The 26426-nt window shown below is 39.1% G+C and overlaps 1 protein-coding gene across 2 annotated transcripts; it reads left to right on the top strand.

Moving 5' to 3' along the window:
* The first annotated feature begins 17778 nt into the window (after positions 1-17778).
* LOC131237709 (fruit protein pKIWI502-like) lies at positions 17779-23952 on the top strand. 2 transcript variants are annotated; one of them, XM_058235629.1, is made up of 5 exons: positions 17779-18389; positions 20873-20972; positions 21102-21197; positions 21842-21922; positions 23715-23952. In XM_058235629.1, the coding sequence occupies exons 1-5, from the start codon at positions 17794-17796 to the stop codon at positions 23775-23777; spliced, it is 936 nt and encodes a 311-aa protein (XP_058091612.1). In that variant the 5' UTR covers positions 17779-17793; the 3' UTR covers positions 23778-23952. The 2 variants fall into 2 exon arrangements, with proteins under 2 accessions (XP_058091612.1, XP_058091613.1); XM_058235630.1 differs by lacking the exon at positions 23715-23952 and adding an exon at positions 22055-22471.
* The last annotated feature ends 2474 nt before the right edge of the window (positions 23953-26426 follow it).

The raw sequence follows: 26426 nt of genomic DNA, 5'->3' as shown, positions 1-26426 counted from the left end.
TACTCAGTCTGAAAACTCATTAAGCTTGCTAAAGACAGTCATTACTTTAACCAAGTTCCTAAAGTAATTCCTTTAATATTGCTACATAGAGAATCAAACAAGTTTGTTGTATCCTGTAAGCAATTTGCCATCGATATGTAATATTAGAGGAGAGGGGGCGAATCACGCTTTAAGGACAACATATCTAATACGTGCTTCAACTTGGTTCTAATTACTTTGTTTATAGTTTATTTTTCGATTTTCATTTTTTTAAAATTTTTTTATAAAATATTCTTAACATGTTTCACATCAAAAGGTGGGACTCATATAATGGATGGTGGACATCGAAGGTGGGCCTGCATGATGGAGGTTGACATAAGAGGTGGACCCACGTGATGAACGACCATATTGAAGATGGGGCCCACATGATAGATGGTCCACATCAAAGGTGGGCTCACATAAAAGGTAGTCCCACATGATGGACATGCACATTAAAGTATGGCTTGCATGATGGACGACCTACATCAAGTGGGCCTGCCTTATGAACAATCCACATTTAAAGTCTTACATAATGGATGACCCATATCCAAGGTTGCCCAACATAATGGATGGTCCACATTAAAGGTGCGCCCCAAATGATGGACAATGAACATGAAAAGCGGGCCCACATGATGGATGGCCCACATCAAAAGTGGGCCCTTATATTGGATGGTCCACATCAACGGTGGGTCAGTGGATGGTGGACGTCAAAGTGAGCCCCACATGATGAACGACCCACATTAAAGGTGGGTCCCACCTTTGGTTGTCCATTTCTATTAATTGAATGATTTTAACCCTCCAATCAATAGCAAAAAACACAAATAATTCACGTTGATCGTGATAGAGCTGTAACAATTTCTAAAAAAAGACAACATCTAATATTAAGAAAAGCTCATATTTGAATGTTTCAACAAACTTGCCTTTTAAAATAAGAACTGTTTTTTAATTATGAAAATGTGATTTTACTAAACAGTTTTACGTGAACAAAAAGTCATAGTAAAAAATCCTAATTCTCTAGCTCCTATTAGAGCAACTCTTAGTATATTAGATAAGAGTTACCAAACAGTCCCTTAGTCTATCCTTAACAATCATGTTTATGTACATAGTGTGCTCATTTTCTAAGTGCAAGTTTAAAATTACATACAAGCTATCTAGCTAGAGCAGCTTGTGTCATGCCTAACTTTGTGAGCATCCATATGGCCCCTTCAAAAGATGCAAGGCTATTTTAGTCATCTCACCTTCAAGAAATCACTTCATTGAACTTTAAATCAGTAGGCACATTTTATAAAAAATCAGTGTTCATGAGGACTTTAGTAAAGGCCCATTTAAAACAATAGATTTCATGAGAAAAGAAAACAACATTCCTTTGCATTTTTGTTGTTGTTGAATTTGTAGATAAAAATAGATCCTACAAAGTCATCCTTAGTTTTTTCAGCATTTGATTTTTTCTAACATGAGAAACAAGGTAACAATTATTTGATGAATATTATTTTTACATGAGTTCTACTTCCAATTCAAACAAAGCTCGCCTTTTGGAATTAATTACTTTCCCACAACAAGAGAAACACCATTCTCCTATAATCCATGATTTTGTTAAAATTGTGATACTAAAATTACTATTGAGTTTATTTACTTTACTGAGCCCTTATGACTCATGTTTCACATGCCAACAAGGCCCTAGTATTAGCGGACATTTGGATAGATATTTTTAACATTTCCCTCATAAAAGGGAGATTTTTAAGGTTAGTTATGTCGAGGTTAACAGTGAGTTATAATTTTTGAATTGTTTTTTATGTTTTTCGAGAGCCCATAGTAGAGAGAGAGACAGAGAGAGAGAGATAAGGTTTTGGTTATGAGTTATCTTCATCCCTGTAATCTTCTCTGAATAGCATATTGATCGTTGCTTTGTGCCGTGATTTTTTCCTATAAGAGTTTTCCATGTAAAAAAAATATGTGTTCTTTGTGTTTGCTTGGACTTTCATTTTCTCTTGTTTGTTTCAATCTATATTAAGGTACTTTTGCAGGGTTGGATCTCCAATAGATTTTCTCCTCTTCCAATTGAGTAGGCTGAAATTTCAACAATCATAGTCGTCCAACTAGACTTATGGACAAGGGAACATTAGTGGTAGACCCACCTAATGTGTGGTCTTCATTTAATACCCATGTGCTAGGTTCACATGGGGCAGAGTAAAGTGGTGCCAGGACTGGGACCAGTTTGGTTGTGTCCACATCTCGCCCACATGCAAAATCCACCCAAAAATAGAAGATGATAACACACGTCTCTCTGCATTTGGAAGGAATGTAACAAACCATGTGAATTCTTGCATGACCCCAGTGTTGAACCTAAGACTCTGCACACATGAACTTTCAATTCCACCTAATGTGTCTGCCCCGTTAATCCAAACCACAACTTTGTTGCTTTTCCTTATGAATAGAACATGGCCCAATAATCTCCATGCAATTAGGAGATTTTAGACTCACACTTCAATTTTTCAATAGAACATATACCATTGTATTTCTCTTCCTAGTCATTTGTCAATAGACCACCAATGTATACATTTAGTCATGGTCCATATTCTACCGGTGTGAAACAAGACTCATTGTATAATTTGGCCATGTTAGCTCAAAATCCTGACCCATTTAGGTGAAAACCCAAAATACAACTTAATGTTGTCTGAGAACAAACGAGTCTAGCGAGTGACAGACACGTTTGGATCGCAAGTTACTTAAGATAAGCTACTTATGCCTAAAGTAGCTTATCTTGGTTTTTTACTTATTAAGTTGAAATGATTAAGTAACTTTTAAGTAAAAAAGTTACTTGTAATTGATCTTAAACCAAATTTATATCAAATAAGCTACTTATTTACTACCATACGTAGAAAAGGTAACTTATTCAGTGGTGTCTAAATGGGCTTGATAACTTGTCAAGATAAGCTAGGGTTGTGGCTATGAAAAATAAAGTTTTGGGTCTTCCACATGTTGCGACTGTTGCTAGAATTAATGGAGTTTGCCGGCTAGGGTTGCAGCTATGGAGAACTATGTGGTTGCTAGGTTCGACAACAATGATGGTTGTCGCCCATCGTCGACGCCAAAGGAAAAGACTGACAGGGGCAAAGACAATGATGGATCACAACTAGGGTTTTTGCAAGTGGCCTATGGTTAGCGGTGGCTAGGGTTTTGACCTTGTTGGTAGTTAGGATAAGGGTATGGGGTTTGTACTAAGAACGGCTACAAGTGGTTTTCATTTACTAAAATAGGGTCTCGACCCCTGTTATCATAAGTTGGTTTTGGGCTTGCGATTTGGGGCTGTTTTGGGCTGCAATTTGGGCTTAGTTTTGGCCTTATCATAAGTTGGTTTTGGGCTTGTAATTTGGAGTTGTTTTGGGTTGTAATTTGGGCATGGTTTTGGCCTTATTGTAAGCTGGTTTTGGACTTGCGATTTGGGCATGTTTTGGGCTATAATTTGGGTCTGGTTTTGGCCTTATCGCAAGCTGGTTTTAAGCTTGCGATTTGCGCATCTTTTGGGCTGCAAGTTGGGCTTGGTTTTGGCCTTATTTTAAGTTAATTTTGGACATGAAATTGGCCTTATTTTAAGCTACTTTTGGGCTTGGAAGCTTGACCTATTTTGGGTTGTAGTTTGGGCCTGATTTAGGCTGTTGTTTGGGCCTGATTTAGGTTGTGTTGTGGGTTTTTTTAAAGCCTGTTTTTGGGCCATTTATGGACTTAGCCATGAGCATATTTGAGGTTATTAAGTAATACCTCATTGAGGACCAGATGTAAGCCTATTTAGACATAATTTTAGGCACCTAATTGAAATACTTTTAAAGAACCGAATTTATTTATTTTTAATTTCTGAATCGTTTGACTACCTAATTTGCATATTGAAATATAAAGTTTTGATTATTTCTTGTTGAATAAAGTGAATGGGTTACGAAGTTTTATATTTGGATTATCGACATTGGTTATTTATGCCTAATTTCACTGATCCTATTATAAGGGTATCGGACAACATTTATGGGTGTCATGCTTATCTAATTTATTAGTATCCATGCATTGTTACTGGCTAGACACTCTAGAGATAGTGACCCATATGGTTCAGTTCACCCGTCTCTTTATCTATGGAGCATCGAGAATCTCCATTAAGGATAATTGGATTGTGTAGGGTCTTAGTTTCCAGGGCTCAATGGATGCTCTTGGTTGCATGTTATATTAAAGTATTGGTCGTGACTAAGGATATCCATTGGATTTTGAATTCAAGGGCATGGTGCAAGTGCCGTGCATTAAGGACTAATAAGATGACGTTTGTCCCTGAACAGTCAATATTAGATTCAAAGGAGTTCTTCATCTAACTGGAGCCAAGTAAGGTGGGGTGGATGATGTTAACAATGTCGGATCATGTGGTCCATCTTGTCATAAAGGTGTTTGATTGTTTGGGCCTATATTGTTAATATTCATCCAATCTCATGTTGTGAAGACTGCTCACATGTTGCGATCTCAACTCAAAAGAATGGGTCATAATGATGCACAAAGTTTCACAACAGGATTTGATGATTAGGCATATTATTCTAGATAATCTAATCATCTACAGTTGTTTGAAAAAAAAGAAAGTAGAAAGTGGATAGTTAAAAAAAAAATCCTATGATCTACACTTAAATGTTGATGCAGAATAGGGTGCAAACTCCCAAACTTTTTAAGTTGTAACCAAAGTTACAATAAGAAATAATGTTGGGGATTGTTCTTGCGAAATGGAATTAGACTTAACGTAAAATGATAATCAACCTCCAAACTAAGTGAATCTAGTCCTCCTTTTGATATTGTCAATAAGTTAAGTATAAAGATTATTAGATATTTCATTCTTAAGTCTTTTCGTGGGAGTATACTTGAGAAAGAGAACGTGAAAGAATTCTTCAAGAAAATCAAAAAGAGATTTACCAAATCCGATAAGACAGGCTACAATGTTTTTTTTTATGAACTTGTATATCTGAAATATAATGGTGATGGAATTAGGGATCACATCATAAATATTGTCAACCTTGCAGCTAAGTTAAGAGTACTCTAGTTAAACATTCTAGAAGACCTAATCATCTACTTAGTCTTGATTTCTCTTCCTTCCAATTTCAATACTTTAAAGGTCAATTATAATACTTAAAAAGAAAAATGGACCTTGACTAAGTTGATATCGCACTATGTGCAAGAGGACGAGAGACTTAGGTAAGAAAATCTAGAAAGTATTCATCTCCCGTAGTCCTCTCATGGGAATAATGCAAAGAAAATAAAAATAGGTTATATGCATAAGGGTAAGGGCAAAGAGAAGGCTGATAGTAATGGTGCAAAGTCCAATGACTAAAACCAAGTGGTCGGAGCCTACTACTTTTGCGATCAACAAGGTTACTTAAAGAAACAGCGTTATGGGTATAAAGTTTGGCTCAAGAAAAATAGAAACAAAAATAAATGTAAAGATTCCTGCCTAACAATATGTAAAACGGTATAGACTAGGATACGAGTCTTATAATTTTAGACCGACACTCACATCTTGAATCACATGTAATGACACCTAAGGAGCCAGAGACCTAGGGATGCGGAGCGCTAGGTGATTAATAAGTGGGTTCTAAGTGTAGAATCAAGTCTGATTGTTTTTCTTTTCCTTTTAAATACAAGAATTAGTTTGCATTTGAATCTCTTGAAACATTTCTTTATTTTTTAATACGTTAGTTTGGAAATAAAATGTTTCTTTAGTTTTCTTTTAAATTCAAATGTTCATATAGGCCTTGATACTTTAATCGTGCATGAAATGTAGATGTGATTAAAGGCAACCTTGTTTAGAGAAAAGAATGAAAGTATAAGTCATGAATAGGTTCAATCCCTAAAAGTGATATGCGTAAAAAAATTTCTAAATTAGACAAAACAGTGTTATCATTTGTAAGGTAGTTGTACCTATAAGACCATATATGCCCTGTGATCATTTGATTGAACAGTGGAAGTCTGTCTCGAGTGTAGTGACTGTTTGGACTACGCTCAGTGCCTTATCAATGGGAGGTCCAGTTTGAGATTTTGTTTTATGGCATGAATGTTATTGCTCATTGGGATGCAATACGAGCACTTGAGACACCATGCATTGAAACATAATTTTAACGTCTATCGTGAAGCCATGTGTTAGATGTTGTGGTATTATAGTTCTTTAAATTAATATAGGAACAAAGTGGCACTTGACATAACCTATTGAAAATTACATCTTGGCTAATAGGATGCTAAGGGTCAGTGGGAGTATAAACATTATGGTAATGTACACAAATAATTAAAGTTTAATTGATGATTTAAGTTTTGATTTCTGTTCATTAAGGTATAATCTTTGTGCATATATAATGTGAAATTAACAGTTATGATTAGCTATGATTGAGACAAAGGCATCTCTTGATAGAGATAATTAGACTATTTGAAAGTCTATATGTAGGTTATGCTTAACATGAGATTTTCATTTTTTTGCACTCTTTTCTTCGGTATCCATGTCGTTCGAAACATTGACATCTGTAATGGTGCCTAGTCCCGCCTCGACAAATAAGGCGATGACTGTTGCGGTCTAGTGTTAGTATTTCCAATAGACCAGATAATTGAGTATATTTGTATACATCAACTATGTATATGTAGTTGGCAGTATTAATGTAAAACGCATGACCTTGATGTTTAACTTTTTAACATGTCATGTCTGTTAGAATTATGGGCCACACATGGCATATTTCCATCTAGCAATGTAATAATAAGATTGAATTGATCACAGACCATCAAGATGGGACCCATGCAATTGTTGGGTGTACACACTTTCCATAGGAGTTAAGTACAATAGACAAATCTCAATAAAGGAGAAGGCTTCTCTCCTAGTGATGGGATTGAGGAGATATGAGCTTAAGGAAGCCATAAGATGGGTTGATCTTCATGTAGCCCCATTATAAGGAGGTGCTCAATTGCCAATTCTACCAGAGTGGACGGTTCTTTTCTCTTCCCATTAGAGGGTGTACAAGTGTGGGTGTAGAGGGGATGGAAAGCCAATGAGCCACCATCCATTCCAGTGATCTCGACAGACATAAAATAATTGTGGATCAAGGTATGCATTCAAAACTATTGAATGCCGTCCATTCAATGCTAATAAGGATCATGGATTCACTCCAAATTCAACATATTGTTCTTCATGCTGGAATCAACAGGATTTGATGATTAGGCATATTATTCTAGATAATCTAATCATCTACAGTTGTTTGAAAAAAAGAAAGTAGAAAGTGGATAGTTAAAAAAAAAATCCTATGATCTACACTTAAATGTTGATGCAGAATAGGATGCAAACTCCCAAACTTTTTAAGTTGTAACCAAAGTTACAATAAGAAATAATGTTGGGGATTGTTCTTGCGAAATCACATAGAGATGGATCTAGGATAGCAATCCAAGAGTACTAAGCAAAAATAAGAGAACACAAAGATTCAACGTGGAAAATCCTTTCAGGAAAAAACCACAATACAAAGCGACAAATCTTCACTATGAAAGCAGAAATTAGAAAGAGAAAGGACTTACCCGATTCGAACAACCTTCAATCTCACCCTTGCTACACCATTTGCGAACCCTATAACCCTCATAGAAACCCTTTGAATACTTTTAGAAAGTCTTAGAATGTTTTAGAATGGTCCTAAGAACTCCTATTTATAGTTTAGGAAACCCAACTTTCGCACCGACTTGGAATAGTCCGGAAACCGCCTCAAATTTATGCAGTCCGCGTGCAATCTGCGTAACCTTTGACTAGTTGACTCTGTCCTTCGACTAGTCATTTCTCAAAAGTTCCAAAATACATTATTGCTGGACTTCCAGCCAAACTTTTCTGGGCTTGTCGAATTTTCTTAGATTTAAGACATTTGTTAACAACAATCTCTACCATATCTTTAATCTCCAAATGTGTAGCTTCTTTTCCTCTTCTCTTATCTCTGTGTTACGTCAAAGCTTCAATCAATGCTTATCGTGCATACTCCGTATTCCTTTTACGCAATCGCCAAGCCCCAGATAAGTTGCACAGAACTTGAACTTTTCTGTAGGAACGACCTTGGTGAGTATGTCTGATGGATTTACGCTGGTGTGAATCTTCTCCAGAGTTACACCTCATTCTTCAAGCACCTGTCGGATAAAGTAGTGACGAACATCAATGTGTTTAGTATGAGAGTGATAAATGAAATTTTTAGCCAAATTTATAGCGCTTTCGTTGTCACAATTAACTAGCACGGCTTCTTGCTGAAGCCCCATATGATTTATCATACCTCTCAACCAAACACCTTCCTTAAATGCTTATATTACTACCATATACTCTGCTTCGGTCGTGGAAAGAGCCACTACGGATTGAAGTTTCGACATCCAACTAATTGCTCCACCCGCTATTACAAACGAGTAACTAAAAGTCGACTTCCTGGAGTCCACACTGCCTGCATAATCTTAATCCACATATCTTACCAATTTTGCTCTTATCTTTTCAAAAGTTAAGACATAATCTTTTGTACCTCGAATGTATCGAAGTAGTCATTTCACCGCTTCCCAATGTTGCTTGCCCGGGTTTGACATGTATCTACTCACAACACCAACTGCCTGTGAAATATATGGTCTCATATAGACCATGATATACATTAAACTCGCCAACCGTATTCGAATAAGGCACATGAGACATAACTGCTTTTCCTCAATTGATTTAGGATATTATTCTGAGGAAAGCTTGAAGTGAGTCACGTGAGGAACGCTCACCAGCTTTGCCTGATATATCCCATATTTGATTAGCACCTTATAGGTATTCTGTTGTGATGACTAAAGCCTGCTCATTTTCATATTTCTATGAATATTTATGCCGATAACCCTCTTTGCAGACCCTAGATCTTTCATTTCGAATGTCCCAGATAACTGAGTCTAGTACATTGATTTCGGACATATCATGACTGGTGATCAACATATCATCAACATACAATACTAGGATGATGAACTTGTCATCACTCAGTATCTTAATAAACACAGTAATCATATTCACTCCGAGTAAATTTATGACTCAACACAAAAAAATTAAACTTTTTGTACCATTGCCTAGGGTGATTGTTTCGGGTCGTACAACGGCATCTTTAACTTGCAAGCCTTGTTATGATCTATCCCTTGTACTTCGTAACCCTCTGGTTGCTTCATGTACATTTGCTCTTCCAATTCCCTGTGTAGGAATATAGTCTTCACTTCTATTTATTCCGTCTCGACATTATATTGGGCAACTAGTGCCAACACGAATCTGATAGATACTTACTTTACAATCGGTACGAATATCTCTGTGAAGTCGATTCCTTCTCTTTGAGCATATCCATTCACTACCAACCTTGCCTTGTATTTATCATATTTCTTCTTGGAGATCTACTTGCACCTGATTGCTTTTTCGCCCATGGGAAGCCCCACCAACTCTCATGTGTAGTTTTTGTGTAACAAGTCCATCTCATCATCCATAGCCTTTACCCAACGGCATCTTACTCATAAAGAGCCTTATGAAGAGTAGACGGATTACACTTATTTGTAATGAGGGCATATCTAATATTGGAGTAATCCCTATATCTCACCGGTAACCTACAATCATGCGATGTGGGTCAAATATCGCATATTAGACCCCAATTATCACATGGTTTTACGAACATCATACTGCTTAACGCCCGGTTTTAATTATGTTTTGTTGCAAGGTGAATTTAAGAGCTTGGGTTGAAAAAGGATACTAAAGGCATGAATTTGATGCTCACAAATCACTAAGGCAAGGGACGGATCTTAGGAGACCGAGATCGAAGAATTCACATGCTAAAGATCCAGAAAATTAAGTAATTGAAGATGAAAAGGCCTGAAATTCTCGAATGCAAGATCATAGGGTTCTCACCATTCGTTTGGCTCGAAACCTTATATCCGGCCCGAGGATCATAAAGTAACCGTACACGTAAAATTTTAGCTATTGGATCTTTATGAAAGTGGCCTAACGGAGAGATCGGACACAAAATCACCAATTTAGGGCTACGATCTTTGGATAGGTCTTAATTTTGGTCTCAGCTCCTTAAATTAGATGGGAAGACGGATGGACGGTGTGGATTTGCAGAACATCACAACAGGCCACACCGCATTGTGCACATGCACTGATAGAGTGTACCTTGTGCACCGGACTAGCGACTAGTCAGATCGAAGGATTTTGAAATTCTTCTTCTGTTGTGCCACTACAAACGTCCGAGAACATAGGTCCGCGTGATCCGCGGTGGGCCACCATCTTGATTCTTCAGTTCGATCTGGACCGTCCAGGGTCCATGTTGCTAGGGCCTAGGTATCTAAACTTGAAGATGATAACAAAAACGACGTCCCAACCATTCCAACGACAGAATCATTGCTGCAAGATCAATCAAGTGGGCCACTTTATCAGCGCTCCAAAACGACTCATATTGTAATGGTTTTTGGAGAAGAAACTAATGGACGGTGTGGATCTCTCAAAACGTTACCCAAAGTGGGCCCACCAAGCTTCAGCGCAACCTGGCGTGCATAATCACGAGCGTCCGGACGCTGCCCGATTTCTCTGGTCGTAACGTGATCAAGACCACATTCTGATGCGTGATTCGGACCGTTCAAACGTTAGAAAAGGGGGTCTTGACCCCAACCATGGAAGCAGAGTTTGGGACGATCTTTGGCCCCAAAACTCAGTCCAAACGCAAGCGCGGTTTGCACTTTCACTGCGTAACGTGCGTACGCCTTACGCACGATTTCCTTCCAATCTATTGCTGCGTAAATCCAGAAGCCAGTGTCCTATCTTAGCGTAGTGGAGGCATCATCGATCGATGTGAAGAGGAGAACATGTGAAGAGAGAGGGAGCACTGTGGTTCATGGAGTTCTTCCCTTTCTTTGTTTGAATTCTGTTTATATTATTTTCTAAGAGATTTTAGTTTGATCATGCCCATGATTGGCTAAACCTCTTAGCTAGGGCTAAGAGGTAAAGCTTGTAGCGTGATGGGTGATTTTCTATTACTTTGACTCATGGTTGTTGAACTCTTATGGATTCTAGTTCTTTATTAAGGAATATTTTTAGTTTTTAATGGTGTGTTGTGACTCAAATTACAATGGATCTACAATTACTTTGAATATTTTCTTTTCATGTTTTGATATTGTGGCGGACCTATTGTTCACCATCATATGGTAGGGTAACGGAATCCTTCCTAACTTTCACAATTCTCTTATGGTTGGTTGTGAATTTGGTATATTACTGTTGGTGGCCATAGTCTCTTGGGCATGGTTTGGTGATGGAATCACTTCCAAATCTTCACCATTCTCATCTTTTGATGATTAGATCCATGAGAAGTTCAAAGATCTGACAAATCTTTTCTTACCAATTGGATAGGATAGGAATTTGATTCCAATTGTGTCATTGAATCATACAAGGTAGCTTCTCGATTGTTACAAGTGGATCCTTGGAACCCTAGTTTCCCACCTTTGAATTTTACAAATTTTAATTAATTAGTACACTATTATTCTCTTACATTCTCCTGATTTAGATTACATCTTCTTCTGCTTCTAGTTCGACTTAGATTAGTTTAGACCGTGTTCTCCATTCACTGTGGATTCGACCTCGATCTTACCTGAGAATATTACTATATCGCGACCTTACACTTGGGGTTGTGAACAATCACACTAAGGGATTTCTCACAGGTGGCCGCTCCACCTGCTCCTGTACCTTTATCTGCACATCGTCTCTGCATGAGTATCATTTGTGTCAATATGGACGTCTACGATCAACCTTTCCAATTCCTCTTGCTCTAATCATTTTTGTGGAATAGGGAGCTTTCATCGAACTTGATGTCATGGCTAGTGATGACCTTCCGTGTGACCTTGTCGAATAAATTGTAACCTTTCACACCAATACCATAGCAAACAAAAATGTACTTTTTGGCTTTATGGTCTAGCTTATATCTCTCAATTGATTAGACATGAGAGTAAGCTTCACAACCAAATATGCGCAAATCTGAGTAGTCTAACTTATGACAATTTCATACTTCCTCCGGTATTTTACATTCAATTCTTTGTAGAAGGATATCGGTTCACCAAATAGCAAGCCGTGTTAATGGCCTCTGTCCATAGGTCCATGCCTAACGCAGCATTATTTAACATGCATCGACCCTCTCCAAGAGAGTCCGATTCATCCGCTAAGCCACACCATTTTGTTAGGGCGTGTGGCGCCATTGTGTTGTGCTTAATGATCCCTTCATCCTTGCGCATATATATTAAACTCATTGGAACTAAATTCTCCACCATTATCGGTCCTTAAAACATTTATTTTTCGCCCTGATTGTTTTGTCAAATTGCTTTCCATTGTTTAAATATGGTGAAAACTTTGGATTTACGTTTCATGAAGTAAACCCATACTTTTCGGGACTAGTCGTCAATGAATGAAACAAACCATTATGACCCCCCAACGAAAACCTTTGGTGATGGGCCCCCATACGTTAGAGTGCACATAATCAAGTACTCTCTTACATACATGTTTTTCATATTTAAAAGATAATCTAGATTGTCTACCATATATACAATGCTCACATACATCTAAATCAATATTTTTTAAAGTTGAAATCAAACAAAGATCAGATAATACCTTCATGCCCCGCTCGCTCATGTGGCCTAGACGAGTATGCCACATACGTGGAATCTGCAACAATCGTTACCGCTCCACCTGCTGAAGTGCTCCCGATCAACCTGTAAAGGTTTCTGTGCCTTTGCGCTCTTATAACCACGAGTGACCCTTTTGAAACTTCAAGGACACCATTAATACCAGTGAATTTGCACCCTATAGCCTCAAGTACACTAAGATAAATCAGACTTTTCTTCATATCAAGAACATGCCTGACATTAGTTAAGGTACGCTCTATCCTATTAAACATCTTGATGCTCATCATACCAATAGCTGTAACATTACGGGCATTGTCAATGCCCATAAATATCTGTCCACCATCGCATTCTTTGCAACTAGCAAACCAACTTTGATGAGGAGTCATGTGATACAATGCTCATGTGTCAAGGATCCACTCATCTTTAAGATTGTCATTCAAGTGTCCGACCATAAACATAGACAAAACATCACCTGCACTTATTTTTTCATCAGATGTGATAACATTGGCCTCCCTGGAAGAAGCTTCTGAGTTTCTTTCTTCGCTTTAGGATTTGTGTAATCTTTCTTCATGCGTCCATTCATCACATAGTTCCAACACTTTTAGTTTTCCATTGCCCTTGCCCTTGGATTTGGATCTAGGTTTTGAAGATCCTGTACCTCGCTCAGTATTTCCTCCCTTTGTAAACAGTGCATCAGAAGATGACCCCAAGCTACCGTTCATCTTTCTCATAACCTTCCCTTGAAGGGCTGAGATAACGGTGTCCACACTTAGGATTTTATTTCCAGTGCACAATGAGTCCCTGAATGACTTGTATGATGACGGTAGAGTATTCGACAATATACATACCTGATCTTCATCTTTGATCACTTCCTCCATGTCTAGCAATTTGCAAATCAGTTTATTAAAATTACTGATGTGTACCTCTACATCCCAACCCTCTGCCAATCTGAAGGTGAACAATTATAGCTTCAAGTGTAGGCGATTATCAATGGATTTTTTAGCATAAATATCCTCCAACTTCACTCACAAACTAGTTGTATTTTTCTCCCTCAAAACATTATAGAGGACCTCATCCGTGAGACATAAACGGATCGAGGATAAAGCCTTCTTATCAAGAGTATTCCATTCTTCATCAGTCATAGTAGACTTTCTCTCCTCAAGAGCACCATCCTAACCTTGCTTGGTTAAGGAACTGATTATCTTGAACTTTCATAACTCAAAGTTAATTTTCCCTGAGTATTTCTCAATATCATACCTAGTGCTTCCCATTGATGCTAATTTTACAGATTCAAATATGTGTCCCAACCTGGCTCTGATACCACTTATTAGGGATAGGACGGAGGAATCACATAGAGATGAATCTAGGATAGCAATCCATGAGCACCAAGCAAACACAAGAGAGTACAAAGATTTAACGTGGAAAACCTTCGGGAAAAAACTATGGCATAAAGCGATAGATCTTCACTATGAAAGCAGAAATTGCAAAGAGAGAAGGCTTACTCAATTCGAACAACCTCAAAGAGAAGTCTATTTTGAAAAACTGTATAAAATTTGAGGCGGTTTCTATAGTTTTCCAACCTTGTACAAAAATTGAAGTTCCTCACTTATAAATAGGGCTTCCTAGGACATTCTTAAGCATCATTAAAAGCATTTAAGAGCAATATTTGGAGTTTTTAAAGGGTTTTCAATTTTATAAGTTTTTTTAAAAATTTAATTTTAGATATTTTCTATTTACATTTATTTCTTTCTTGTTGCTTTTTTTTTTTATTTATTCTAGTTGTGTTTTTCTAGTTTCCTCTAGCCCAAGCTAGAAGGGAAACACATTGGTTTAATGTTATCATAGTTATGATGATCGATTGTTTTAATGATAAGAAGAATAATGTATGCATGTTATCTATTGTTTAGGTTTAGTTTTTTATCCTCATGTGAGATCCATATGTTTCTATCATATGAGATCCACATTGATGGATAGGCTTACCTTGAATCAATCAGATTTCCTAGATAGGAAAGGTTCTCAACCTGTTATATTTCTTTGATTTTCATTATCTAATTGATATTGAATTCTTAAAATCACTGGCGCTTGAGAATATATATCAATGGTGCAAATCCATGATTTTTTTGATCTTTTATATCATTTGTTAAAATATTTAAACTGTTTCATTTTCCGATTAGGCTGACCATAGTGCTCAAATCCTAGTTGTGTTATCTAAGTCATCATGATTTTGGAACATTAACCTATGTGTGGAACTTTGAAGCTTGGGTGTTGTTTTAATTCAATTGAATTATATTTATTCAAAACTCTCAAGATCAAATCATCAATTTAGTTTTTATTACTTAGTTTGTTTTGCATTTGATTTTTTCCTTCTCGTAATTCATCATCAGTTATAGTAGACTTTCGCTCTTCAAGAGCACCATCTTCGCCTTGCTTGGTTAAAGAACTGATTATCTTGATCTTCCATAACTCAAAGTTATTTTTCCCTGAGTACATTTAAATATCATACCTAGTGCTTCCCATTGATGTTAATCTTGTATATTCAAATTTGTGTCCCAACAATTACTCTGATACCACTTATTGGGGAATGTTCTGTGGAATCACATAGAGATGGATCTAGGATAGCAATCCAATAGTGTCAAGCAAACACAAGAGAACACAAAGATTCAACGTGGAAAACCCTTTCCGAAAAAAACATTGGCACAAAGCGACAGATTTTCACTATGAAAGCAGAAATTACAAAGAGAAATGACTTACCCAATTCGAACAACCTCGAATCTCACCCTTGCCACACCCTTTGCAAACTCTAAAACCCTTTTAGAAACCCTTTGAATACTTTTAGGAAGCCTTATAATGTTTTACAATAACCCTAGGAATTCCTATTTATACTTTAGGAAACCCAGCTTTCACACCGACTTGGAATAGTCTGGAAACTACCTCAAATTTACGCAGTCTGCGTAACCTTCGACTAATCGAACCAGAGCTTCGGCTAGTCGAACATGTCCTTCAGTTGGTCTAATTTCTCATAAGTTTCAAAATAAATTGTTGCTGGACTTCTAGCCGAACTTTTTTGGGCTAGTCGAATTTCATCAGATTTAAGACATCTGTTAACAACAAATAATAGATAAGGATACGAGTGAATAATCTTCTCACTTGAAAGCTAGTAATGCTTTCTTTTGATTCAAAATATTTTTGAGGAGTGCCATAAACACTTCAACGATGTGAAAAGGCTGTATCAAGAACCTTTGAATCTTTTTGTATAGTTCCAAGACCATTTGCACACCACTAGCAATCTTGTAGTGCTTGTCCCAAAATATGAAGAGAAAGCATACCGGATAGGGGAGTGAAGAGGACCAACAACAATGTAGATGCCAGCTATGAAATATGCTCATAATGACAAGCAAGTCAAATTGTTTTACTTTATCTATTTCACCACAATTTAAAATTTTCAAAATCTTTTGTACAGTAAATAATTTATGTTATGGGAAAATATGATCCGACCATCATTGAAGTCACCTCGGCCCAGCTGCGATTACGGATAGCTTGACTGAACTACCTTCAAGGTCTGCTCAACTAGACGAGCAATCATTCTGGAGATACTTCCTTAAAAGGAACCAACAGGCAAGATAGGTCCGAGCCATGACGTAGAATGATATGGGCTCGGATGAATTAGTCCAAATTGTCCTCGAGTAAGTGATCAAGTCATGCCCGAAGCTGCCACAGGTGGACCCAATTCGAAGACATCCTATGCAGCTTGACGATAAGCTCGGCTCGAGCAGTCCTTAGTTGGAATGAGCTCGGCTCAGAAGATACTCAACCGACAAGCAAGGCTAAACTCACTCCAATAAGGCATGATAAAAGTAATTGACGCATGATCTTAGGGATAACTGACAACATCATCACGTGCACGGCTCTCGCCTAATGGTTGAGATCGTGCCAAGATTAACGGACGCCCACGTCCTACCAAACAAGTATAAATAAGGACCTCACCTAATGAGACAGGTACGCAAAATCTTTCACCCAAAACCCCATCCACACAACCTAAACCGAGATTCCAGGCCTGACATTGGCATCGGAGGGTCCCATGCTCTAACCAAGGTCTCCATTGTCATTCATCTGTGCAAGTCCTCGGATAAAAGCGTTCAGAGAGTGTGAACCAAATTTTTGCATCAACAATTTACATTAATTATAAAAACTTCTTGCTGAGTCACTAAAAGCTCTGCTAAATCGTCTGAAAGCGGATTGCCTCTTGCCCAGCCTAGACAGAGTCGGTCCAAGTAGGGTCTACGCGGGGCCCATTATAACATATGGGTTTTATCATATCGTCCATTTATTTATTATTATTATTTTTTTAAAGATTGTTTAAGGATGTGAGCTAAAAAAATGAAGCAGTCGTCCATTCGTTTTGGTTTTTTTTTTTTTTTTTTTTAAAGATTTTTCAGGCATACAAGGCTTAAGTAGACCACACCACATTAAGCAGCAAGTGATAATGACGCTCACCATTGAAATCTTCCTAAGGCTTACATTTTTCTCCATCCAACCTGTTCATAAGATCACATAGACCTGTGCGAGGGAAAACACAAAATATCAGCTTGATCAAAACTTCTGCGGCTCCCAAGAAGCTTTTAATGGTGAGCGTTCAATCCTAGCGTGTGGTTCACTTGAGCTTTGGATCTGCCTCATTTTTAGGATCATATAATAAAATTATACGGAAAAATGGGTGGATGGGGTGGATTAAACCAGCACATCAAGTTGGGTCCCACAGAGCCCCTGCCTGGACCGTGCAGGGGGCAGGACGCAATCAGCTTTCGAGTCTTTTTGTTGACCCGACTCGGCGTCGAGTTTTTCTACTATGAGGCCAACTCAGCCCGACTCCGGTGAGTCCATTTACCACGTGGGATAGGCACGTGGCAAGGAAGGCACGAGAAGATGGTGGAAAGAAAGTTGTGTTGACCGTTCTTTTGGTGTTTCCACCTACACGTGTGGGGCAAACCGAGTGCATCTGCACCGTTGGCCGCACAAAACGAACGGCCTCAAGTGTTCAAGTGAGCGTTTCGCACGTGATAGTCGACGACTCCACGGTAAAGTGCAGTCGCACGAGGACCGTAAGTCATGCGATATGCGTATTCCGCATCCCGGCGCACATGCTACTCCACCGTCCGCAGTTGGGCAGCGGCGGCGGAAACGAATCCCTCAAAACCATCCCGTCGACAATACTGCCCCTCTCTCCCAACCTTCCCATGCCACCCCATGGCTATCATGCGCCATCTTAACCTCCACCGCTTCTCCTCCCTCTCCAACGCTCTCCGCCAGTGCCCCAACACCACACCGTGGGCCCCAGCTCCCATCTCTCTCATCCACCACTCATCAGAATCCCTCTTCCACGTCGCCATCGACGTCTCAGATCATCCAGATCTCATCAACTCCCACGCCTGGCCTGGCCAATACCTCCAGCTCCGCTTGCCCCACGCTCTAAAGCCCGTCTTCCTCGCCATCGCCTCCCCTCCCTCCCTCTCCGCATCGACGGGCGAGTTCGAATTCCTGGTTAAGAGCGTCACGGGGTCCACCGCAGAGGCCCTCTGCAGGCTCCGGAGAGGTGATGTTGTCGAATTGAGCAGTGTGATGGGGCGGGGATTCGACATGGAGGAGATATCGCCTCCGGAGGTGTATCCGACGGTTCTCATCTTCGCAACCGGCTCTGGTGTCAGGTGCTTATAAATGAGATTTGATTTGTTTTTTCTTTCATTCTCTATTTTGCTGAAAAATGTTGATTTTCTTCTGTAATTAATCAATTAATAGTTACAAATGGGGGAAATGATATGTTGTGGGTGCATCGATCAGGACCGTGTGTCTATTGGGCCATATTTTGGATGGCTGGTGGTTCAAAGGAGAAAAAGATTGATACTCTGGCAGAGTGTGATGGATGATACACAGGCATGTAAAAAATTACTTACAAAATGCATATATGGCTGCAAGTAATTCAAATGGAATTGTACAATTTTAGGTACCAGTTTGGATATATAAGTCTATTTGATTATCTGACTGTCAGATTGGTGGACATTTATTGGACAGTTGAAAATGAAAACTATCCAATGGAAATATTTCAAGAAACAAGTGACCAGGTAGCAGATAGGATGGTTCAACCAATCTGGATTTTGGAAGTTAAGTTAGCGACAGTCGAGTTGATCTGTGCCACATGTACCACTTTTGAGTGCCTGCGTATCGAGCGTCGTACCTAGCCAGAGTATCAAATAACTCCTGATTAACAATCTGCACGTCTGATGATTCTAGCAGTTGCTTTCTGCATTTCTCCCTGCTGACCTGTTAGCCCTAAACCTTTTTTAACTGTTGGTTTTAGGTCCAATGATTAGATGGCTAGGATCCTTGGATCAGTGTCGTTCTTGAACCATTTGTGTTTGTTGGTAGGGTCCATCCAATGGACCATGACTAATCATCCAACTGCTACCTGTTTGGTGGATGGAGGACTGTGAGGCAATCCATTTCTCCCATCTTCTCCATATCGTTTCCCTTCATAGACTGATATTATACAATGCTCGGGCTGAAATGTTGTACAATGCCGTTTGGGTTTTCAGTTTGTATTTTGGACAGGGGGCGGTGGATCAGTTATCCAAACAATTGATATGACAAGCCTCAAGGTGCATTACCCATGCACCAAAAACCCCCAGATTGAAGGATTCTAGATCTACAGCATTTGACCTTTTTCAGGGTTGAATGTAAATGGATGTGGAGATTGAGGCCGATGTTTCCAATAGAATTAGAGCTGGTTGGATGAAGTGGAGATGGCACATGCCTGTAAAACATTAGGGAAAGGAGTTTATTAGACGATTTTTAGAATGGATATACTATATCGGGTAGAGTGTTTGATAGAAGGCAACATGAATAGAGATTGTGTTTCAAGGATGATGATGTTTGATGTGGATGTATGGAAAGACTAGGAATGATAGAATAAAGAACATAGTCATCGGAAGCACCTTAGGAGTAGTTCCAACAAGAGATAAAATAATAAAGAACAGATTGGGATGGTAAAGGATCATTGATTGGAGTTAAAGGGAGGTTGCTCCAGTAAGGGAAGATTGATTGGAGTTAAAGGGCCTTAAAAGAGGATGAGAGGAAGACAGAAAAGGACCCAGATTGAGATGGCAACAAGGGATATGAAGGCTTATTCACTTACCAAGAGTATGGCTTCGGATAGGATTGATTGGCAAAAGTGGATTTGTAAAGCCCACCCAAATAGCCGGGCACGCCTATGATGATGTTGATTTCTAGGCTGAATTTGAACTTCTGCTATATTTTCTCTCTCTCTTAAGTCTTAACCATTTATTTATTGACCACCTATTGAAGGCATATGTTTAAATAGTGCTTTCAGAGTGCCACCCGCCTAGACACTGAAACAGTTACGACTCAACCCCGATTTGTTCCATTTTGGTTGCTTTCGGTCCTTTCACTCGTTCTTTGTCCACTGAAGCTGATACGAGCTGGATGAAAGCAAGTTATATTGGGGAATTTTTTGAACAATGATTGAATGTTACATTTTTCCCGATCTTGGGGATTTTTTTTTTTTCCAGGGGCCATCCAAAAGTGGGATCCATCCAACCACTTGGATCATTGAAACATGGGCCATATTTCACCATTTGTACTAGTGAAAACCCAAACTGTATTGTACTGTGGTCTGAGCATTGGATAATATGCCACTATACAGTGGTCAGTCCAAATCACTGACGTTCTCATTCAGGCCAGCAATTGTTAGAGGCTTCGGCGACCAATTTATCTTTACGAGGGAATTCTACTTGCAGATGAGCATTTGCATACACCAGAAACATGCTCACCACATAAGCATGCAAGATTTGGGCTGTTTGTCAGGTGAGCTCCATCTTTAAGCAATGGACAATTTGAAAAAGGATAACCAATGATCTTTCAAAAAAAAAAAAAAAAGAGATAACCAATGGTCATGCTCAACATACACGTGTGGCCCACCCGATGAGTTGACTGGTCTGAATGTTACATTAAGGCGCATTCATTGAGGGGTCAACCTGATGATGTACTAACTCTTGCACACGTGTGCCAGGTTGGCATGTATGGGATGTCTGCGTTTAGCACTTGCAGGAGTGTCTGTAAGTAGCATTCCTTTCTGTATGATCTTTTACTAATTAAATTATTATTTTTTGAGCAGTCCAATCCGGTCCCTTATTGAGTCAGGTTTTGGGGCTGATAGGAGATCAGATGTAAGGCTTTATTATGGGGCTAAAAACCTTCGGAGAATGGCCTACCAGGTTTGAAAGATGGTATTCACCATATTACTATTTTCTTTTCTCAAATCTTAATAGAATTCAGCAAGCCATATTCACTTAAAATGAGTTGTTTTCGTCTAATGCGAGACTGTGTTCCATTTCTGCCTATAGGATAGGTTTAAGGGTTGGGAATCCTCTGGTGTTAGAATCATACCTGTATTATCACAGCCGGACAGTGGATGGCAAGGTGAACGTGGCTATGTACAGGTACTGTTTTGAATGTTTTAATTTTAATTTCTATTCCACGCTATGAGTTCTGCGAAGCCCGCGCACACTGCCACATTGCCGCATGATCAAGCTGGCCCATGTCTGGGACATCAGATCTGTGCATTAGGTGAGCCCACCATGTGGATGACCTAATCCTGAAATTAGGCCAGTCCATTCACCAATGGGGGTTTTATGTGTACATCAAATGTGGACCATTAGCAATTTTTTTTACACCATCCATTCTTTTTTGTTCCTCAGCGGTCCACTTGATGGATCTACTGGACTGATTTTTGGGCGAGGTCATCTCCAAGGTGGGCCCTCCCATGCACTGTGTGAATATTCTGCACATTTGCTTGATTAGGTCATGTAGCCAGATGTAGAGTTTATGTGGAAGCTGCCTTTGAGCTTAGCAACACTCATGTGTCCTATCTGTGAATGGCCTGATTCTTGGGCCGGGTTATCTACGAGGTGGGCCATCCTGATGGACAACATGGGTCCCCAAACACTTGCCAGCTTGGCATGTGTGATGTCATGTAGGGGAGGGGGGAGGGATATCTTTGGGGTTAGCAATGCTCCTAGATCTTGGGATATATGAGGAGGCAGGTTCTTTCATTGTGTTACTCACTTCATATGAATTTTTGTAGGCTGCTTTTGCTAGAGCCAAACAAATATCTAACCCTTTGGGTACTGGTGTAGTGGTATGCGGCTGCAGACAAATGGCTGAGGTTCGTCTCCTTTCACATGAACTGATTTGTTTTTAGAGATAAGGTTACACCTTCTAGAAGATTTCCATGCGTAGCTGCATAGACTCTGTTTTTAACTCCAATGGTAGATTTACATTCCTAGCTTTGTATCAGGAGAGGCATTTTGTGAAGTTTTCTGCTGTGATGAACTCAATGGCCTGATTGGTTTGTTGCTCACAAACAATCTCTGACATAGTTCAAATCTTCGCTCCAAATCCTTTCTAACTTTGATTCAGACGAGTCAAACTCGCTGAAACTGAGTCAGCTTGGTTTCGCTGTCAGTTGATATGATTCAGTTTCTCCATGGTTCAAAATATTGGCTGATGCATATTTTACTGGTGATACCTGTCTGTATTTTGAAAAGGGCAAATCTTTGATGTTCAGGTAGAGTGTGATGGATGATACACGGGTTAGATGTATACATTTCATACAAGTAATTTCCATTATCAATCCAGATTGTGTATACCAGGTTAGATGTATCGCGGAACAAAAACTGAGCTTATTTGATAATATGATTATCAGATTAGTGGACATTTATTGAATGGTTCAAAATGAAAAACATCCAATGATCATATTTCAACAAACAAGCGTCCACTAATCAGAGGTCAGGAAAAACAATCTGATTTTTGGAATTTAACTGGGTGACAATGGGGTTGACAATTTTGATGGTTTAATCTTAGAATTTATGTCACACGTACCATTTTGAAGTGCCTGCATATCAAGCATCATTCACGGCCTGACTATCAAATAACTCCCCTTTTGAAAAACCATACCGGTATTTTTTTTCCTCCATATTTCGGTGACATGGAACTAAATTGGTCAATTTTGCAATGATGCAGCCAATTGTAGTGCAGATTTGCCCGTATGTAATGTACGTATTGGTTTTTGGGCTGTGAGTTTGTGGTTGGGGGCACTTTTCTGGTTACTTTCTTCATCTAGTCTTCACTCCATTAGGCCATAGTTGGTCTGCTTTTTTGTTGTTGTAGCGTATGGACAGTACATTTCTTCATGGGATTACTGGTAACTATATGATCATACCAGTTGAAATTTATGGCTCTTTTCATAATGTGGCAGTCAAGAGACAGATTTAGTTCTTATAGTTCTGCATTGACTGAATAGTGAATGTATGATTCTCAACCCAAGGACTTGCAACACAATCAGATTTCAGTTTGTACAAGATGGGGACCATGGTTCCCTGAACCAGAACATCAATTTGTCCTGCCCCATTGTTGATGGACTGTACATGGGAATCTTCTCAATAAGACATTGCTAACATTTCAATTTGTGACTAGCAAATAGATGATCAAGACGCTGCTATACAGCAATAGTTCACTTTAAACTGATAAAAGGCCTGAGATTGGTAGTCAGGATCTTCTAATCTGGGAAATTTTGAGGAATAAGTCCTAACAAACCAACAGTCTGGATCAATGAACAATGGGCCCCACTTGTGCAAACTGAAAATCCAAGTTTCCTGTGCATGCCCTCAGCTTGGGATCGTGTGATTCCTCCTTTTTTTATTTTTTATTTTTATTTTTACACACGCACACACACCCCACACACTCACGCTAGTGGAATTTCACCACCTATGGATACTCGAACCCTTGACCGGGTGTTGAAACTCCTGAGAGTCTACCACCCGAGCAAGAGTAAGAATCCTCTTGAGCCAAGTGAATCTCAATTTCTTTTAGCCCTTGGCTTCTCTTCAAAATTTTCTGTTGGTCTCGTTTGCAAATTTGAAAATTGAAGTTTGAGAACAATATCTGCAACATGGCAGGAGGTTACATCAATTCTTGTGGCGGATGGAGTCTCAAGAGAGAAGATCTTGAAGAACTTCTAAATATGGTTGGTAAGCATCTGTTCTGTTGTAGCATTTTTTACGATCTGTCAAATCTCATTCTTTCACTCATCTGCAGAAGATGACTAATTAAGATTTTGTTTAATACCTCTGGCCCTGATGTGAGGGTTCGGAAAATTAAAAAAGCTATAAAATGATCCTTGATGTTTTTGAATAATTGGTAGCTCTGTTTTTTTTTTTTTAAAAAAAAATATATTTTGGATGAAAGGAATATTAAGAGGCAAGACAGAACAGTAAAAAAAAAAAAAACAAGGGGCTTTTCGCTTTTATCACAAAATTCCTGGCAAATCTACATTTTACGTAATATTTTCTCCATTATATGGAGGTGGTTTTTGTGGGATGAAATTACAAAAAATGCCCTCATTTAAATTAGCGAAGCTCAAGACTTGTGGGGCCCATGTGGTATGTGTATATATAACATCCAACCCGTTAAATTTATGTACCGCACCATGATGATGACACGAACATAACATCAGGTCAATCGGATCATCAGATGGACTACACTTGAATTACTTGAATTGGGATATTTTGAATGGCCTATGTTATTTTTTATTGATAGGCCCACCTTATGATTGGATCCGCCATATCTTTAGTTCGTCTAATAATAATGTTGGTGTGCATCTGTTAAGTGTGTTGGATGTGAGAGATGTACCATTTGGGCCCCAAAACTTTCAGTTTTCCACTGTTGTAAAGAAAAAGCAAATTAGGGCAGTAACGTAATTCTCAGCTTAAAAAGCACTAACTTGGAATATCAGTTGCTGGTTAATGGAGGCACTATTTGGTAAAATCTAATTCCCCGAAGAAATTTGCGGTAAATTTCCCAAAAAAACAGCAAGGGGTTATTTCTTAGGGATTTCTAAGGCAAAAGTCACGAGCAATTTATATTTTATCAATTGATGCCTCAGCGATTAGAAATTATATGGAGGTGCTCTTCGATGGATGAAATTACAAAAAAAAAAAAAAAAAAAAAAAGCCCTCAAACTATTTTATTTAAATAGTAGTGGAACTCAAGGCTTGTGGGGGGCCACGTATAACATCCAATTTGTTAGTTAAAACGTATGCACCACACCACAGTGATAACACAAACCGTACATGAGGTTAATCGGATCATCAGATGGGCTACTTGAATGGGGATATTTTGAGTAGTGTATATTATTTTTTATGGATTGGCCCACCTTATGATTGGATGGATCTGTCATATTTTTGGTTCCTCTAATAATAATATTGGTATGGTGGTCGCTCCGCATTGAAGGTGGACCCCACAAGATGGATGGCCACATTGAAGACACTTGTGAGTTATCCTATTCAACATCGGTTTAATATAAAAACACTTCTGGATCTAGGGTCACTTGAAAAAATAAAAAATCTAGCCAGATCACTAGGGCTGGCTTAAGGTCAACTGGCCCATTTCCACCCCTAATCGTGGGTAGCTCAGCGCGAGGGACCCTAGTGTGGTTCCTCACGCAATGCTCCAGTGGGAGAGATTGTACTTCCTATGGATTTTAGTTTGTTCACTGGGGCCGTGTTTTAATGATCTAAAGCATTGATATGATGGGACTAACTGTGGATGGCCTATGCACCACAATCACCCCGATTAAAAGATCCTCGCCATTGAAATTTTAGCCTCTTATTATTCGAATAGGAAGGATGGCTATATCTTCTTTCTTAACCATTTATTTGCTGGCCACTTATATTGAAAGGTCTAGAATTAACGATATGGTACTATGGTTATGGGCCTATCAAGCTGGCCCAGACTGGCCCGAAAAATTGTTCAAATCCCCCTATTTCCCCATATGAATGTTCCTAATCTATCCGTTGAATAAGTGGGTCCTACATGCACTAAGAAATAGACAGAAAAAAAATGAAAGCAACCGCCTACATGTGTTGCATAAACGAGAAGGTTGGAACCACATATTTGAAGGATAGAAGGAACACAACTACAGATGAAGAAGCTATGCCAGGCCGGGCTAAAAGACTTGAACCCAAGCCTAGGTCAAAAACGGGTCAGGCCAGGGCATGCCAAGTCTAACCCCCGGCCACGGACCAAGCTGATAAGTCCATGCTCGGTCCAAAGCCGGCTAGGTGGGCCGCCTGGCACGTTGACACCCCAATCCATGCTGGTAATTAGGTCCACACATTTTATGGGCTAACCATGCAAAAATGGCAGTGACTAGGATGATTTAATCCACCTCGTAACTTCCCCTTCTTTTCATAGCCATCCATATTCCAAGCCATGGATGGGACGGCTACGATTGTTTAATACAAGTGATGCTTTGGAATTATACGCTATTCATGACGAACACGACAAACAGAGGGCTTGAATTGTTGATTGGCACTATTTCGTTCAAATGATCTAGACCGTCCATTTTTGTTGGTCATTGATCAGATGGGTAGACTGATATGACTTATCTAAATATAAATAGTAATTCAAGCACATGGTACTCTACGTTTGTCGAGCTTCATCACGGTTCAGAAATACAGACCGTTGATCTGATATTTGGGGTCCCAATCCATGGTAGGGGTCCATTAGATCAATGGTCAAGATTAAAGGAACCATGGGCCCCACATGCACATAACCCAGAGCTCATCAAATTCTAAGGTTAGTCAAGCAGCGAGTGTTTTGCGCTTTAG

The sequence above is a fragment of the Magnolia sinica genome, chromosome 2 (assembly GCF_029962835.1).
Source record: "Magnolia sinica isolate HGM2019 chromosome 2, MsV1, whole genome shotgun sequence".
Classification (NCBI taxonomy): domain Eukaryota; kingdom Viridiplantae; phylum Streptophyta; class Magnoliopsida; order Magnoliales; family Magnoliaceae; genus Magnolia; species Magnolia sinica.
This window is presented reverse-complemented; position numbering and strand designations above follow the sequence as displayed.